This window comes from Agelaius phoeniceus, chromosome 1, assembly GCF_051311805.1.
Source record: "Agelaius phoeniceus isolate bAgePho1 chromosome 1, bAgePho1.hap1, whole genome shotgun sequence".
NCBI lineage: Eukaryota > Metazoa > Chordata > Aves > Passeriformes > Icteridae > Agelaius > Agelaius phoeniceus.
This window is the reverse complement of record NC_135265.1, coordinates 44,205,425-44,223,755: the sequence shown is the minus strand read 5'-3', so window position 1 is coordinate 44,223,755 and position 18,331 is coordinate 44,205,425. Positions and strand designations below refer to the sequence as shown.

Sequence of the window (18,331 nt, the reverse complement as noted above, 5' to 3'; positions counted from 1 at the left end):
CCTGTCAGCTCAAATGGCACATCTTTGTTTCAAGAGATCCACTGAGAACACTTCACTGTGGAACAATAACTTTTGGAAAGGTTTTATTGCATTAATAGCTGTGTCACAATTACTATAACAAGCAGCTACATTTTTTATGATAGCTATAATAAATTATGAGCACTGAGGCAGGCAAACTGCTTTTCCTGTTCTGAGAGAAGCAGTTACCATTCTTTGGGAAAGATTATCCAGCTAATATTTGCAAAATATGAGCTAATATTGCTTTTTTATATAGTTCTTTGGTATTAAACTACTACCAAAAAAACCTCATCAAATGCCCTGTTGCATAGTATTCAAAGTTTTAATCTTTTGGCTGCTTCACCCTTCTTTAAGGGACCTTTGACTTGATCCCCAATCCTGGATTTTAAAAATTGTTGGGCTCTGGAAATTAATCTACTAAAAAATGTGTCAAACTAGGTGCTTAGAAACAGATATATCTAATTTTTTTAAGTCTAGGCCATGTGCTTGTGTTATTACTGTATAGCTGCTGCACATACTGAAAGAACAAAGTGCATTATACCACCAGCAAATGTATTACATTAATCATTTAAATATTATTAAAATAGCACAATATATTGCAGCTATTCTTCTTTCAGAGGATATTCTTGGGGGATAATACAAAGCTATTAATTTCAGCATAACAACCAAAAGAAGTTAATTGTGAAAGCAAATATTTCTTTAGCTTATCATTTCTACTTATTGCAAAGCACTTCCAATATAGAAGGATTTTTTTGTTCATACCTCAATTCTGATAGTAATTAGGCCTTGTTTTTGCTTTGGAGGGGGAGTAATATCAACAACCATCCAGCATTAAAATCTTTCCTTTTATGTGGTATTATCTTGGTAGTTAAAACCAGAAATTGTTTCCTTTGTGCTGATGTGCTGTTGTACCTTTATGATACTTGACTAGGAATGATACTGTATTTTGAGCATTAAATGAAATCTTGTCTTCCTTTCTGAATTCTTTTGCACACCAGAGTGCATTCTTTGGATGTATTATTTTGAGGTACTTTCTTTCAAATAACTAATCAATTTGTGTTTGATTAAGAAACTCAACATTAAGCTTTTACCCAGCTTCAATCAGAATGCTTATGTGTGAGAAGAGGCAGCTCAATCTTTTTTAACCCTATGCACTCTGGATTTTCATGTCACCATGATTAAACCAGCACCCTTTCTCTCTGCTTGTTCTCTTTGCTATACACTGGTAATCTGGCAGAATTTGATCACCAAAATCCCCCATGTCCTAGAAGTTTTGAATTTTGAGTGGTGTCCAGATACTAAATCTTCATCAGGGCCTTGAGGCAAACTCTAGAGTTATTTAGTTGAATTTGACACTGGTTTTACAGAGGTTGGTATAAAATGTCCTGTTTACCATGTAGCTGGAACAAATAACCAAGCATACAGCTTTGTTGCTCCATGAAAGTATTTGACAAATAAATCTTCATGACCTTTACATCAGCTGTTAAACGGGCCACTAAGTTTTGTCTAGAAAGTGAAGAAGCAGATCAATGACAAAACAGCCCTCTCAACACAACATTATGTCATTTTTAGGGGATGACAAGACTTTAGGTCCCTTGAGCCTTGCTCAAGGCTTTGTGGTCTGTAGGAACTAATTTTCTTCTCTAGACATTCAAATTCAGGTGTCCCTTTTCAAAGCCCTGAGTTCTTTGTTTGCTTTGAACTTGTGGAATTGTAAAAATGCCCTAAAAAATAATTTTGCAAGGCCCAGACTTTGGCTAGCATCTTATCCAAAATTGTTCCCAAACCAATGGTTTTGCAGTTAATCAAAAATAGCTATAGTAGACATTTGGTGAGGAGAAATTAGTAGAATTATATCTATTAGAGTAATTTTTATTCACACTATCATAGAAATACTTGGATACTGAACAGACTTTTTCACTTCCCCAAATTGACATGGGGTCTGTGGTTTTGGATATGTCCTGTACAGAAGAATAATATTCATACGCACAAAGTTAATCATGTGGCTCTTTTGAAGAAGAAAATTAAGAAGGGACTTGAAACTATAGGAAATGGACTTAGTGCTTTTAAACCCTACTTTTTCAGCATAACACAGTTAGAAATTTGAAGGTTTCTCCCTCCTGGGTTAGCAGCCAGTTACTCTTCTTCCCCCAAGCCAGCATGTCCAGAATAAATGAGATGTTGAAACAAAAGAGCCTGTGACCAAACTGAAGCAGCACTATAAAAAGCAACTTAATTTAGGTTTGTGTAAGAAAGTTCAGGGTTGTTAGCTGGCTACAAGACTAGGAGAAGGTGTTCTGCAGTGTGTGAATGTGAGCCTTGGTGTCTGTCTATAGTGATATCAAGTTATTTCCTGCATTACACTGCTCTGTTTGTCATCTTAGCATGGGCCATGTTACCACACCCTGAAGAGGACTTGCTTCTCTAATCACCTCTAATCCATTGTGACAGGACTTGTGTTGGTGGCAGCACAATGTCTTGGCCAATTAATTTCTGTTTTGAGAGGGTAGGTGAACAGTGTGCAATTCAACCCCAGTGTGGAATATGCTTCAAAGTGCAATGTGTTAAAAAACTGGTGTCAAAAGATCTAACAGGTGTGAAGGAAAAAGAAGCAAGCTAGGTGGATGACAGAGCTAATGCTCAGGAAACTGGGCTGGGTGTAAGGGAAGAGGTTGTAAAATGACATTTTACAGTTTTGCATGCCATGATTAAATAGTCAAACTGAGAACAACAACATTACCACAGAAATCCTTGAGACAAGGACAAGAATGAAGTATTGCTGAGAAAAACCAAGAGGTCTCACTAAAACTACTCTGGCTCTTCCTTTTCATTAGCAGTCAGGGAAGAACCCAGTGAATTGTGTCTGAAAAGCTCAAAGAAAAAGAAGCCTCAAGAGTAACTTGTCCTGTATTTTATTTTAGGATTTTTTCAGCAAATCTGATCCTTTTCTGGAGATTTTTCGGGTGAATGATGATGCAACCCAACAACTTGTCCACAGGACTGAGGTAAGGAATAGAGTTGAATTCACTTTCCAAGGACACAGATGAGCTGTCAGGAGGCAAGTTTATGCTTCCCATGTCACAAAGGGAAGTGGTTTTAAATGTAGGTGTGCAAACACTCACACTTTAAAACACTTCCTGTGGCCACATTTCTCTTCACAGAGAAAAGCAAGACACAACTTCCCAAGGATTTTCTGGGAATCGCAGCAAGGAACCTCAGAGAAAGAAAAAACAATTCTTATCTCATTTGCTGCTCCTGTATTGTGCCAAAGTAGAACGCAATGTGGAAATTGTTTACCCAAAGTGATGGTGTTTTGTTTCCTTGGCCTATTAGGGCCAAGTGCGTGTCCAGACTATCAGCAGACAGTCATGAGATTTTGTTCAGTTCAGTTGAATTGAGTTGGGTGCTCATGCAGATTCAGTTTAGATGTAATGTGATATAGTGTAATATAGTATAGAATAATATAGTATAATAAAATAATTAATTAGTCTTCTGATATCAATGGAGTCAGATGCATCATTCCTCCTGGACATCGGGCAAAAATATCACCGATACACTTCCTAGTGTTACACTCTAGTGTCATTAACTAATGGGTATCAGGTCTTAGCTTATGCACCTTACAGTAAAGGAAGATGAAACCAAAGGTCCAAAACTAATTAAACTGGCAGATAGTCTGTTGAAGTTCAGGAGATAAAAATACTAGATTTAGCCAAAACCAGGCTACAGGCTCTATCACATTTTCCCATTAATACTATGTTGCTTCTTCCCCACCTCCTCTCAGGGATTGTAATCTGGGTGCTTTACATTTGTTTCTTATCACCCAATGACATTACTGCTTCATGGTAATGACGGACACAGTCTTAAAAAACAGCATTTAGGTTTATAGGGTGGAGCAGGTGTTAGGGGTTATAAACCTGTTATGGATTCCAGAGTTTTCCCAGCAAGGCAAACAATGTGCCTGTAAATTGATGTTGCCTATCCCCACTGCCCAGTCCTGCATGTATTCCATTGCTTCCAGTTCAGTTCTGCACCTTTTCCCTTGTCAATTATCTCCCACTGAGGTGTGTCAGTGCTGGAGCAATGTCTGTAACATCATCTGTGGGTATGCGTGGGTCCATTTCCCACTCCTGCTCCTTTTGGGGGCTTTGCAGAGGAAGAGTGTTGGAAACTGCCAGTGGCTCAAGGGCTCATATCTCATTGGATGTAGTTCTGAAAACTCCAGCTGAGCTCTGCTTTCTTCTCTTGCTGGTGAATGTACTCTATTGAGAATTGTGGCTGTTTTTAGCATTCTGCTGAGAGATGTGGAAATGTTAAGGGTTCTCTTTCTTCTTTTCACTTACAGGTTGTGATGAATAACTTAAATCCAGCATGGAAGACCTTTAAAGTGTCTGTAAATTCTCTGTGCAGTGGAGACCAGGATCGCAGGCTAAAGGTCAGAAGTAATTCCTGCTTTTTTTAATAGTTTTACTCATAGAAAACAAAAGTTGGTCTCTCTTTTTCAACTGTAGATTGCTATTCTGCACTTGCCTCTTCTTTGATGGAAAAGATGATCACACAGCTGCATTATGATTACCATAATCAAATTAAGGATGCATAGAAGTGGTAATCCACTGTAATCAGTAGATTATGTTCTATATTTCTTACAGTAACCTCAAAAAATATGGGGCTGTTTTTCCCAATCAGTTGGATAATTTAAATCCAGCATCATTTAACTGGTGAAAGTATACTCAGGGGAAGAGGCAGCCCTACCACAATTTTAACTACCATTTCCTCACTTCTATATCTGGAGGCCTTCTGTAAAAGAAACACTGAAATAGGAGATTTTTTATTATACCTGAAGAATAGGTTGGCCACAAAAAGACATGTACCGTAGTAATGGAAGTGTTTCTAGTCAGCAGAAAGACAGATAATTGGGAACATGGAGCTTTGTGTAGAAAAAATCATCTTCTTTTGGCTAATTTGGCTTAAATCAAGTCTTTATCCAATTGTTTTTATCTTCTCACCAGGTTTAAGGCTAATACTAAATTTAAAAACATCAAATAAAGAGCACTGGTGCACAGTGTCTATTCAGACTTTTAGACCTGATGGAAGGATGTTGGACCCAAAAGTATGATTTTTTTTTCTTACTATATCAAATTACTTAATAGAATTTTATTTTGTCCTTGCAAACATTTCATCATTATAGCTGCAAAACCCTGGAGAATGGGTCTTGTAATTTTTCACTCCTTACTTACTGCAGGATGTATTGTGCAGATGGAAAAAATAAAATGCTGGGGAGGATATGTTACAGTGCACATCTTCACTGTAACTTTTTTACCCTTTCCACAGATATGTGGAAAGGGTAAAAAAGCTGTCTTATGAATGCTTGGATTCACAAAATTAGCCCTGTTATTATGGAACAACATAAAAATTTGAGTCAAGAGATGGATTAGATTTCTGCTACTGAAATGAAAAGCAGAATTAGCACAGCACTGCCTTCATCACATTGTGTGCATGTGGTCTTTAAATCACTTAGGTGAGAAAACCTAGGAAGAGAAGCAAACAAAATACGAAGTCTAGGATGTGGGAACAAGTGGCAAGTCCATAAGGGTAGAGAAATGAGGCTACACAGGGAGAAAAATGCTTTTATCTCTGAAATCGAGGTGAGAAGATATAAAAAAGGCTCAGATTTCAGTGTGGGCAGAAGATGGGTCTGGGAATAAAGGTGGTCTTTTGAGCTATGAGCAGAGACAGTAGTCAAAATTGTTTGCAGACAAGCTGCCAAAAGACAGGCTGAAAAGGGAGAAGTGAAGAGGAACAGGAGTCATCCCTTAGGACTGGCTGTGGAGAAGATATGGGGAAAGTCAGTGAAAGAATGGCTGAAGAAGAAAACCAGAGCAAGACAGGTCTCATGAAACTATTGAGAATTTTCAAGACAGTCTTTTTTTCCCTCTTTTTGAGGGAACTTTTCGTGGTTTTCGTTTGTGTATGCAAATGTTTGCAGCCCTGCTTTAGATATCTGAGTATTTGCCTGAGGCTACAGTTCAGCCATTTGCAAAAAAACTAAAAGTACTAAGATGTGCATCAGATCATTCATGAGTACAGGAATATTTTAAAACTAATTATGGCTGTAAAATAATAAAAAAGCTTGATACTTATTTCAAATTCAGGCCTTTTATAACTTTTGGTGAGTGTAAGATAAGACTGTTATGGTAGAGCAGCCACCCAAATCACTTGTATTTGAAAGATAGCATATAGTACTTGTCAGATAATTATTTGCTTCTTTTCTAGATGATCTATAACCTATGAATTGGATGGCAGCTAGGACAGAGGAGTGAAAATGATAAGAATTAGAGAGATGAAGTGTCTGTGACTGGTATAGCACTGTATGAATGTTTATACTTTGATTTACTCTGATTGACTAAGCATTCCACTCTCTGCATTACCATATTTTGGAAATTTTGACTTCATTGCTTTGTTTCACTTCATAAAGTATATAGCAATATGTTACTGCTAAGTGTTGGAAGAGTTCCCTGTGCCTTATTTAACGTGGGGGAGATTTAGTGTATTCCAGCTGCCTTGCTGAGCACCAGCTTCTTGCCAAGATTGTTTGATCACTGGGAGCAGTAATTGCATAAGGCTGGGTAATTTTGTGTCTCTTCCTGCTGTTAGTTTTTATATACTCTGAAAGCATAATCTAAGTTAAGGCTTAGAGGGGCACCAGAAAGGCTCGGAGGGAGCTGTCAGCTTGTGGAAATTCTCATCTGCAGACACTTTGCAATTGCGCCTACCTTTGGTTTACCTCTGTAGGCTGTTTGGAAGCCTGACATCCTGGCCCTTCATCTCTGCCACTGAATTCACATGGGTACTGAGCTTAGTGGTCAGATTTTTTTGCAATGGGGAATGAGGATTAACATGGGAAAAGTACCCTAACAACTCACAGAAAGTCATTCAGCTTACAGGAAGTTTGCTCTTCCTAAGTCTTGCACACAAAGCAGTCTTTACACTGTCTGGGCATTTGAAACTTTCTGGTTTCAAATGTCTGTTTAGAAAGATAAGATGAACAAGGTCACTAAAATCAAAGCAACCAATAGTTTGGGTCTGCCAAAAGTCTTTTGCTATCATTCTTTACAAAGTCTGTTAATTTTAATTCCTTATGGGCTTCTAAAGAAAAAATTAATTTTGCTTTATTTAGCTGTGATGCAGAGAATAATGAACATTTTATTCCTCTCAGGACATCTTGTAAAACTTTATTACAATTATTGCTGCTCTAGGTTTTATTATGAGAAGTATATATTAGATTTATGGACCTACTGAGCTTTTCTTCCCAGACAGTGAAACCATCCAAGAAGTCTAGTCATGCTTCAGTGCCAATCATACCTTCTTTTAATGCTAACAGGACAGACAATTAGTGTATGCATTGAAGTGAACAAAATGCCTCTTAGATCCAAAAGTAGTGCATTGCTTTTCTGATATGTAAAGATTTTCAAATCACAAAAGTGACTACTGACAAATCTGAGTGAGGATTGTACTCCTCCTGAGGGCAGGTTTATTCTAGTCTGTTCTGCCAAAAGTTCTGTAGATTGTGAAACTTTGGCATTCAAATCTGGTTTCAGCATGTGAGTTATGTTGCTGTCAATGGTTTATCTGAAATAAAAGATTGTATTGTGGCTACCTTCTGGTAGGGATCATCTACTGCCCGCTCATTCTAATAGTTGCAGGGTTCTTCTTTCTCCAGAGAAGTCCTGGGAATGTATACAGAAAAATAATCTCTTTTTGTTTTGGTATTTATATATATTTGGTGCTATAATACTTGGGAAATAAACTCCTAACAAGGTGTTTGTTAGGCAAAGGCCAAACAAGCATATGGCACACAATAATTCCATCTCCTGCTGAGGTTGTATGGAGAACCTCCTCAAAAGAAGTTCTGTTCACAAGGAAAAGTAGGAACTGAAGAAAAAAAAATCTGGAATAAAAATGTTTCTGAGGTGAACTGATAAGCTGCTAGGAGAGTGGGAAGCACATGTCATATCTGTACAGAAAGCCCTTTCCATCTTCCACCTACATAGGGGAAATTTTCAAAGGAAGCATGTCCATTAGATATTTTTCTACCTTTCAAAAATCTGTCTGTTGCAATTATATCATTGCTGTCAGCTTGTTTACTGCTTCATCCCTGCTTGACCCTGATTACAGGCGCTGATCACAGTGAAATTGGTGCAGTTGTGAGTGGGACACGAAGCCACAGTTACCAGGGCTGTTCCATACACTGGGTTATAAGGCCTCTCTCCGTGTGTATGAATGGCTCTTTGCAGCATGAAGCCCCCAGACAGTACAGTTTCATTCTTTTGGCAACCATGGGAAGGTTGCCTCTTCCTGTGCACTTCTAATGAGGTCAAAACTTGTTTCCTGCCATTCTTCTCCGTTTTCTTTTATGTCCAGTTGACTCCCTCATCTCTGTCCATCTGATCTGTTGGAGTAGCCATGTCTTAGCACAGGCAATGTTTGGGTTTCTGCTAAGAAGTCTACTTCCATATGCTTGTAAACCTCAGTGTACCTACAATGCTCTTAGGCCTAGCAAGATGCACTCAGGACTTTAAAGGTCATTTTCAATTTATTTCCATGTTAAGATCTTGAAAAATAAGTCACTTTCCAATGTGAATTTTCATAGACCGTGAATTTTCTATATTTTTTGTAGGTCATTGTTAACAAGGTCTTCTTGAGAGACCTGCACTTTGCTTAAATTAGTAATCTATGCAGTGCTGTCTCTGCCTTGTTGATACTATTATATAATGTGAACCTCATTACAATATTAATAGAAGAAGCTCCACAGCTTACAAAAAAGATCTTGACATTGTTCTGGATGCAAATAGATAATCACTTGATTTTAATTTTATTAATTAAAATCATTACATGGGAATTTGTTCTTATTATAATGATCACTTCCCCAGTGTCTGCTATTGCAATTTTGGGGGTGGAATGCTGGGTCTGCTTCAGACAGTTGTAACCTTCTGTTTCCTTCTGATTTCTTAAAAGTGTGGACTCCTTCATGCAAAATGATGGATCATTAGGGGAAGAAATTTCTTCTTGCAGATTGTCTGCTCCATTCTGAGTTAAGGAAAAGTGAATAGCAGCGGATATTTTTATATTCTCTGAATTATTGCTGCTGTGTTCTCTGGATCAATAAGTTTTCAGTGACCTTTAATACTTGACTACAGCTCTGCTTATAAAGGTGTATTATAAACTGTAAAATAAACCCTCAGTATCTCTGAAAGCCACTAGTGAAAGTAACTGAGCAGAACCTGTGAAGGAGACCAAGTAAAGCTTAAAATACAAGGAATAATATAGTCAGACAAATCCATTAGTGCTTTTATTCTTCCACAGTTTAGATGTCAGAGTATTTGAAGAACAAGTATGGGAAGAAACAGTTTGTGGTCAACAGCAATAATTTCTGCAGGATTTTGAAAAGCATTTCACTTAAAAGGCAATTCAAGCAGTGTCAAATGACGATTAGAAAGGCGTGAACTGAAGGATTTTATGCTGTTCCCTAAAAGAAGGCCCGTTTATTGTTGCTGTTTTCTTTGGGCTTTTAATTCCATGTAGAAAGAGACTGGCACCAAGAACAAATTACAGCACAGGCTAGATTTGCTGGTTATTTTCTTGATTGGGTGATTTCAGTCATACTTGATTAACTAAGCAGTTCTACATTTTCCCTTCAATTTACTCACCAAATTAATGCCAGTGGAGCCAATCATTCCCTGCTTGCTTACCCTGGTGTTATTGAAGAGGTGTTTGCAAATGGAGTCCTTCTTGTAGAAAATGTTCAAAAATAAAGAAGGGGGACTCAACCTATACATGCCTTTAGTATGAACCAAATTTCTTTTTCAGTTAGTTGTTTCCTTTTCATTAGGTCAAAGCATTTTCCTGCAATCTGTAGAATAATTGCCTCACTCTTGGAGAATACCACTCTTTGCAGACTGAATAATATTTATTTATTTATTTATTTATTTATTTATTTATTTATTTATTTATTTATTAGCCACTTCAAGGATGTTCTTGTGTTGTGAATTTTCAGCAAAGTTCTTCTAGAGCTAAGTGTGCAGCTGATAATTTTGGATAATTAAAAGTTCCTTCTTGGTGCTGAAAAGAAAAAAAATAGGCTTAAATATTAGGATGAGGTGTATATTTAATAAGCTAAGAGAAATATTTGTTTAAGTGCATACTGCTTTGAGCATAGGAGTTTTAATACAGTCTTCAGAGAGAATGATGCATTATTTTGAGGGTTATAATAAAATTGAACAACACACTGTGAAAGGCAGTGTCTGAGACCTTCTTGCATAAATACCATCAAACCTTCATTTCAAGTAAATGTTTATTTTCCTTTTCTTTCATATTCCCCTTGCTTTCTCTACATGAGAGAGAGAGAAGTGCTACCACAGGCACTGCAATGATTATTAAAAACTTTAGGTGCCTATTTCATAAGGCTTACCGTGACTGTGGGGAATTTGCTGCAGCTACTCTCCCTGTTGTCTGTTTGGGTTAATTTACAATTGGCTTATGATTTGAGTGCCTCCTGAATTCACTAATTGTAGCAGTGTGTTTGGAGCCCCGACTTGTCTGAGTGTGTCAAGGTCTGACCTGATCAATCTTCATAAACTTGATGCAGGTGGAGTGTAAGATTTAAGATGACCCTTAAAACAAAATTGATTAACTCTATGTGTGTGTGATCTCAGCTTACAGATTTATTTTTTTCTCTTGCTGTTCCTTAGTTGTATTCTTGATAAAGCAGCTGAAGATGCTGGGGAAGAAAATACCATGTTGCAGACAAGATTTAGGAGAGAGAAATGGACTCAAGAAATGAGCTTGATCCCATATCTGTTGGAGTCAAGTGAACTCATTCCAGTGACTTTAATAGCCACTAGTTTGTTCTCCATTGAAGTGAACTCCAGTGAATTGCTGGATATATAGCAAATTAATTGTCACATTAATTAATCTAGATTTGGGTTAATTGATGTTTGTGACGTGCTTTGAAGATGAAAGAGCTCTCTAAATAACAAGTGTTGTCACAATAATTAAGGGTCCAAGTGAATTGCACAAGGAGAGATCATCTGACACACTGTGGTTATAAAGAAAAGAGGTCATATTCACATCTCCAAGGGCCTGGGTGCTGAAAAAGGTGGTAGAAGGCTGAAAATCTGGTATACTTAAACAAAATGAGCAGGGTAGCAAGGGACAGGAGTCTTTCTCCCAACCTTGGATGACTGACTGACCAAATTTCAGAGTTCATCCTGTAAAAAGAGATTTTTACTTCCTGTTCCTTACCAGAACCACCAGTTCCATGACCTTTTGGGGAGAAATGAAATTTCCTCCTGACATTACAAGGAGAATTCATAGTCTGAAACAAGGGCAGAGAGTACAAAAAACAAAAAAACCCCTTATTTTGTGTGACTATGTTTGTCTGGATTAGGGGATCTGAGGAGTGTTTTCTCTGTTTCTCTTTTGCAAATAAGAGGATTGCCTCCAAATAATTTGTACATTGCATTTCTTGTGAGCTTCCTTCAAATTGCCTACTGCCTCCATGGTTCCATCCCAAGACAAATAAGTACAGGCTGCTATAGGTTTGCTATGCAAGTCATCAGTATGAGAAACATTTTGAAGGGCTCTTTCTCCTTATCTTTGAAACAGAGTTTTAATCCTCTGAAATGAAGCAGAGGCTCCTGTAAGTGCTGCTGACGGTAATCCACATCAGGGGTCTGGTTCCCTCACAGGGGAATAGCTGATAGAGTGCTAAATCCCATCCCTGGGACCATTTAAAATGAAACAAAGCACAGCCCTGGGAATGAGGACCATTCCATACTGGAGGGTGGGCATATGGGATGCCAATTAATTAAATGACCTCTACATTCTTCCCAATTTTCATATCTCTGCGTTGATAGTGCACTGAACATCCTTAAAGATCCCAGAATTAGCTCAGAGCTGCATACTGTGTAAGTTTAGAAACAAGTGCTACCATTTTGAATTAAAATAAAAGAATTAAGCTCTGCTGTCACTAAAACAGATCAGGATTAGGCATAGCTGTAACCTTGTAAAGCAGCTGAATGCTGTAGTGAGAGAATTTGAAGTCTTGTGTATCTTTAAAAAAATCTATCATTTTCATGCCTTTGTGTCTACAGGACATTTTACTGTGTGACTTACACCATCCTGTGATATTAAAAATGGAAGTCTAACCAGTTTTTCATATTATTGTTTTTCATTTTTTCTGCTGAGATTGGAAAAAATAGGGAAGACAATTTCTAGACAATCTCATTTCCGTCTCTTATAAAGTAACAAAGCCTCACATTGACTGACATATAATCAACTTATTAAGGCCTTTGGTTTCTTTCCAGTTGTATTTTTTACTGTGTAAATTGAAAATTAGGCACTCACAGAAATTCTTTCCTTGTTGTTAAATCTTGTAATAAATGTAGTCGTTGCAATGAACTACATACTTTAAACAGAAAGATTACTTTAAAATTCTACTTATAAATTGTATTTGATAGTTTATGGGCTAACGTACTGCCATGTGAAAATGGCTACATGGTTCAGATAATAAAATATGTGTATTTTAAATTTTAGTACTCTCAAAGAACCTAGCAGAGTCAAATCTTAGGCAAAATAATATATTTGTTTTCAAAAAATAGAAATACTATCTTCAGGGGCCTAATTATCAGTTGTTTGTGATATTCAAGGCATCACAAGGGCAGAAATAGGTATTAAGTGTGTCTAAATGCAAATATTTTAGAAGATGTCTTATTACACAGTGGTTACTTGAAAAGTGTGAACTTAGTCTCACACTAAAATTATGTATTTAGCCCTTCTGTACCCAGGGATCTCATCTAACACTCATTCTGTTAAAATTTAGATCTGCAATTTTAGTTTACCAAAAACATGTTTTCTCCCAGCTAGATGTTATACACATTTTCTAATGTGTAAGTACATGTGTATAATGTATATGCACCTGATGTAGCTAGTTATGTTTTGCAATAAAAAATGCTTTATCTGCTGTACCAAATCTAAATTAGTTACCCTAAATTAAGCATGGTTTTCATGTGTGCTGGTTCTCCCAACTGAAATTGCTCAATGGCAGTGCTCTACAGGATTCCATGAAAAAAACCAGCCCTCCTTGTGGTAATACTGGAGGAAACCACAGCTCTTGGGACCAGAGACTTCAGTGTGTTTATGGGTTGCTCTTGTTCTGTAGGTGTGTTACAGCTCCTAAAGCATGCCAAGGAAGTTTTGCCAGTGTTTGCTATCACTAGTTCAGAGCTTTGAGCAGGATTTGATGTTTGGATAAAGCTCCTTTGGGACACCTCCATCCCAGTACCCCTGAGACAAAGAGAAATTGAGAGCTGCTTGTTTACTAGGGACAGTGGAGTTATTTTAATGGCCTGCTCACCAGGAGCAATGGCTCAGCTGTGTCCTTCAGGAAGCCTGGGAGGATGGTGTTCTCCTGGCCCCTCATCTGCTGATCTGCCACTGTGCCAGCCCCAGCTCTTGTGCTCTTCAGGGCTCCCCACTGACCTGCCAGCTGAGGTGCAGCCATCCTTTCCCCTGTCTGTGGGAAAAGCAAGGTGACCCCAATGTCTGGCAAGAATGATGCATCTGACTCCATTGATTCAGAAGGCTAATTAATTGCTTTATTATACTGTATTATTCCATACTATATGACACTATATCTAAACTGAAGCTGAACAAGAACTCAACTGAATCTCGTGACTGTCTCCTGACCGACCATCAGGACACAGCTTGCAGAGATTGGTCAAGAAAAAAAAAACACTCACACCAGAATCCAATTACCAAATTCCTTCAGGTAAACAATCTTCCATAATGCATTCTACTTGTGCACAAACACAGGAGCAGCAAGTGAGATAAGAATTTTTTTGATCATTCTCTCCTCTGCTTCTCTCACTGCTTCTCTCAGGTTCAGAGAATGTGAATCCCACACCTTTCCATTTAGCTGTTCCACCATGCTATTCATAGAAGTTTTACTCAACAGAATTTCTCAAAGCTTGGTGAATTTAGCTCATTGATGCCACAGAACACCTCAAAGGATTTGCAAGCTGCTTTGAGCATAAGACTACTTTATGACCATAGAGATGTTTTGTGTCCTGAGCATGACAGCCACTGTATCTGCTTTGCCTGAGATTAGCAAAGTGACAGTGTTTCCTTTCACAAACATGCTAATCCTTCCTCTCCTGAAAAGTAAATTAATTGCCATATATCCTTGAGTGGAAGGGAAGATGAGTAATGCTAGAAATCCTTTCTCAGTAGTACCAGTAAGGCTGTCAAGTCTCCTAGCCTGCTTTCAGAAGAGATGATATAAAAGGCTGTGGCTGCCTGCCCTATGGACTCCAAATTGCCTGGTCTGAAGTTACAATATAGGAACAGCATCAGCAGTTGATCTCTTAGACAACCCTAGATATCAAATGCCTAAGGTTTGTTTAGATCTACTAATCACCTCTTACACTGTTGACTATTACATTACTAGCCTAGAGTTCCTATTGCGTTTCCTTATTGATTTTATTTCTGAGAAATTCCAGGATTTGCTGATAGCAGTTTTTTCCTATGGTAGGAAAAGGTAAAGAGGTAGCTCTGAAGTCATGAATGACTTTGGGGAAATGGTGAGGGAATGGTTTGATTATTTCTCCTCAGGGCATGTGAATGTGAAAATCACTATAACCAGGCACACAGGTATTTCTCTTTTTATACAGCACAATTCAGTGATGGGACAGAGATATTTTGTCAAAGGATGTTGGGAGGCCAAAATCTGTCAATATGCTAAAAATTTCAGTAGACAAATTCATGAGTGTTTATTGCTGTCTGACTGGCTTTTAACAGCATCTATTAGATTCTCTTTCCAGCTTCACAAGAGTGCAAAGTTGTTCACTGCCAATAACTCTGAAAATGTGGTGAAGTAAAGAGGAATTTCCCTTTCTCTAGGTGTTCACTAGCATCTAACAGAAAGATGATACTGGTACCACATACTTTTATTATTTTCTTGTGGTGAATACTTGTAGCTTTCAAAATTAAGTTTAGGCTTCATTTTTCGGTGATTTTCATTTGAAAAACCTTTAAATGTTTAGGTCTTCATTATCTGAGAAACTGCATATTGATAGCAAGGTGATGTGTGTACTGCTAGTAGGTCATGATGCAAGTTTGTTTTTTTTTTTTTTTTTTTTCTGCTCCAGTAAAATTTTATGAAAAGGTAAATGGATTATTTAGGGCTGAAGTGTGTCTCATTTGCTTTGTATAGACAACTAGATAAGCCAGATAAGCCAGTCTAGTTCTTTACTATTTTGTGGCAGCGGCAGTAGAGCATAGGGAATTCTGTGTATGCCTTCAAATACTCATCCTGATTCAAATAACTGACCCTGGTTTCATATGCACAGCCCTCTGCTGCCTTCCTTTCTCGTACGTATCAGCTTATACATTTTTCATAAAAATACTGCCCTTCAACAGAATCCCTGTTTGATATCAGCTACTTCTGGTTTTTTAATGAATCCATTTCTAGTTGCAAGCAAAACATCTGAGAGTCTGGTGACTAATGTCTGGAAAAGCAGGTTTATTTTTACAGGCTAATTGAGAAGTCGGCTACTCACATTAGGGAGACACAATTGTTCTCTCAGACAGACAACAGTGTTTCAGACCCTCGCACTTCAAAATATTGGAAAAAATGCTTTATTAGAGTTGTGCCAGAAATGAGTCCTCAGTTTTTGACTAGGATAAAATATGGGAGTAAAATATTGCCAATTTTCAGATTTCAAGAATATTTTTTCATAATACCACAAGTATTATGCATTAATAAAATTGATCTGGGAGGGGAAGTTTGTGTGAACACTGCTTCACATTGATGATAAATCTTATTAATAAATGAGTTATGTTGATCCAAGCAGTGCTGAAAGTTATCACCTAAATGTTTTATGATACTGCCACTAAGAAGGAAAGGTGAAAGGACACAGCCAGATTATCCAACAGAGATACCTGTGGGGAAGGTGTGTCCTTCCTCCCTAGGTGTGTGCTCCCCACCAGTTTGAGCTGTCTGGGGAGAGTCAGGATCTGGCCATGGGGGACTTTGGGGTTTTTGGTTTGTTTTGTTTTGTTTGTGTTGTTTTGGACATGGAACCAAAGCCAAAATGCCTTCCAGCTTCCTCCTGAGCGTGGGATCCCTGTGCTACAGCTTGTACCTCCTCCCTCCCTTGCCCCTCTCCTGGGAGCCTTGGATGCCCCAGCTCTGACTTTTTGGCAGAGGCTGGCTGAGGTGGGGAAGCAGAAGCATGGTTTGGAAAATCAGAAGCATGGTTTGGCTCCAGCCATTCCCCATGACATTCTGGGTACGAGGAATTGGGGCAGATGAAAACTTACCAGCCCTGGGAGGACAGAGGTGAAGCAGACTGGGCAGCAGAAGGTGCCACATATGGTTAGAACTGAGGCTGTGGGAAGGATCAGTCCCCAGTGTCTCTGTGGATATTTGAAACTGTGAGTCTGCTGCAGTATCATGTCTTGCCCCTGAAACCTTGTCTTGTGCTATGCTGAGGCTGTGTTAAGAGTGAGAGGTAATGGCATTCTTCATCAGAATGCAGTGTGTGTTTCTCCAGGCAGACTTATGAATATGCAAAACCTGCACAAAATAATTAAAAATCACTAACTCATACTCATAATCATCTCATGCACATTTTAAAATTTAGAATTGTGATTTTAGTAGCCTAAATTTGTTTGTTCACAGCTCTTGAACTCTTAATCTCCTTAAGAGCTTTAAATCCTCAACACTACATAGCTTTAAGGTGACCTGCAAAAGTAAAATACAGGATCCTGGTAATGTGATGTTCCCTGCATGCTCTCCTAGTCTGACTTGCTCCCATTTTCCTGGCTGTTCAGAGCATTAAGCATGTACTTGTAAAGCTGTTGACATTTGAGTTCTTTCCTTCGATCTTTAATGATACAGAAATAAGAGCCTGATCTGTCTTCTATACAGCTTCTTGTGCTGATTCCTTGGCTGTTAATTTCCTTCATTCCTACAGAAGGCAAACCATCATTCTGATCACCACTTTGTCACTGTCACTGCCCTGTGCCCAGGGACAGTCTTGCCTCCAAATTTAAGATGAAGATTAGTTGCAGGTTGGATATTCAGAGGAGCTTAAGATGTAAAAGTGAAGTTTGGGGGAAAGAATTAAGCTGAAGAAGGACACTCATTTGTCAGTCTTGTGTAGACTATTCCTTCATAGGCAAAAAACTGAGGATTTTTGTAAAACCTTTTTGTTTTCACTACAGGGTATTACATTTAAGCACTCTTTCACCTTAAAAGGCATGCAGAGGTTTGCCTGTGGTTTCTTTTAGGTTTTGTTTGGTTAGGGTAGGGGGTTTTTTGTTTGGTTTTTTTTTTTTTTTAGTTTGTTTGTTTGTTTGTTTCATTTAATTTTTCAATATTTCTGTTTCAAAGGGTGCAGCATGAGCAGAGGCTGGTAGTGAAGTCAGTTCTTCTGGTATTTTAGATTTAGGATATATATCCCTCAGTTGCAGATGCTGGGGTCCTTCACAACCCCAACACTACAGATTCCAGTGAATTCTGCAAAATGTAGGCATATTTTTCATAATGAAAGCTTCCCTCATTTGTTTGCCAGGACTAAGAAAAATGAAAAATATCCACTTTTTGTAAGCACTATTCCATAAACTGTTGCCAGAAAGACTTCCTTCCTTCACCTTTCTTATTCATCTGTCCATTAATTTATGCTGCTCTTGGAATATCTGTTGCTCCAAAATCTCAATATTGCACAAGTTTACTTGTCAAAACCAATCAGAATTACTGATAATTTTTTAAAAATACTGCCCTGCATTTTTTAGAAAAATTTCCACAAAATCCAGTGGTGCCAGGATCCTTTTGTGACTTTTAGATGTGCATGTTTCCACCTGCTATCCATGGAGAAAGAGAAGCATCTGTGCAAGTCTGCAGTAAGAGTCCTACAACAGCAATCCCACAAGGGCACTTAGTGAATAGCCTGTTTATGCCAGCATAATGCTGTGCTGAAGGAAAACCTCAGGATATTGGCAGATTTTTCATCCATCCTTTTTTCAGATCCCCTTTTCACCCATCCCTCTGCTTATACTGTCTTAATGCTGAGGATATCTCTTGCCAAACAAGCATAAATACAAAGGGCCAAAGCTGGGCAGGATTTTAATCTCAACTTTTTTCCCCAAAACATGCTTCTTGGTTCACACAAAACAATTTGAATTTATCACAGTTTTAGCAGACTATTAATCAAAAGAAGTGCTCCCCAAACGAAATGGTATTTTTGCTACTCAA

General features: G+C 38.1%; 1 protein-coding gene across 3 annotated transcripts in view; it reads left to right on the top strand.

Moving 5' to 3' along the window:
- The window catches only part of CPNE4 (copine 4), a 229,561-nt gene that overhangs the window by 136,766 nt on the left and 74,464 nt on the right, over positions 1–18,331 (top strand). For all 3 annotated transcript variants that reach the window (XM_054628058.2, XM_054628050.2, XM_054628066.2), the window contains 2 exons: positions 2,940–3,023; positions 4,361–4,450. In XM_054628058.2, coding sequence (XP_054484033.1) covers positions 2,940–3,023; positions 4,361–4,450 — 174 coding nt within the window. The remainder of the gene's footprint in view (positions 1–2,939; positions 3,024–4,360; positions 4,451–18,331) is intronic.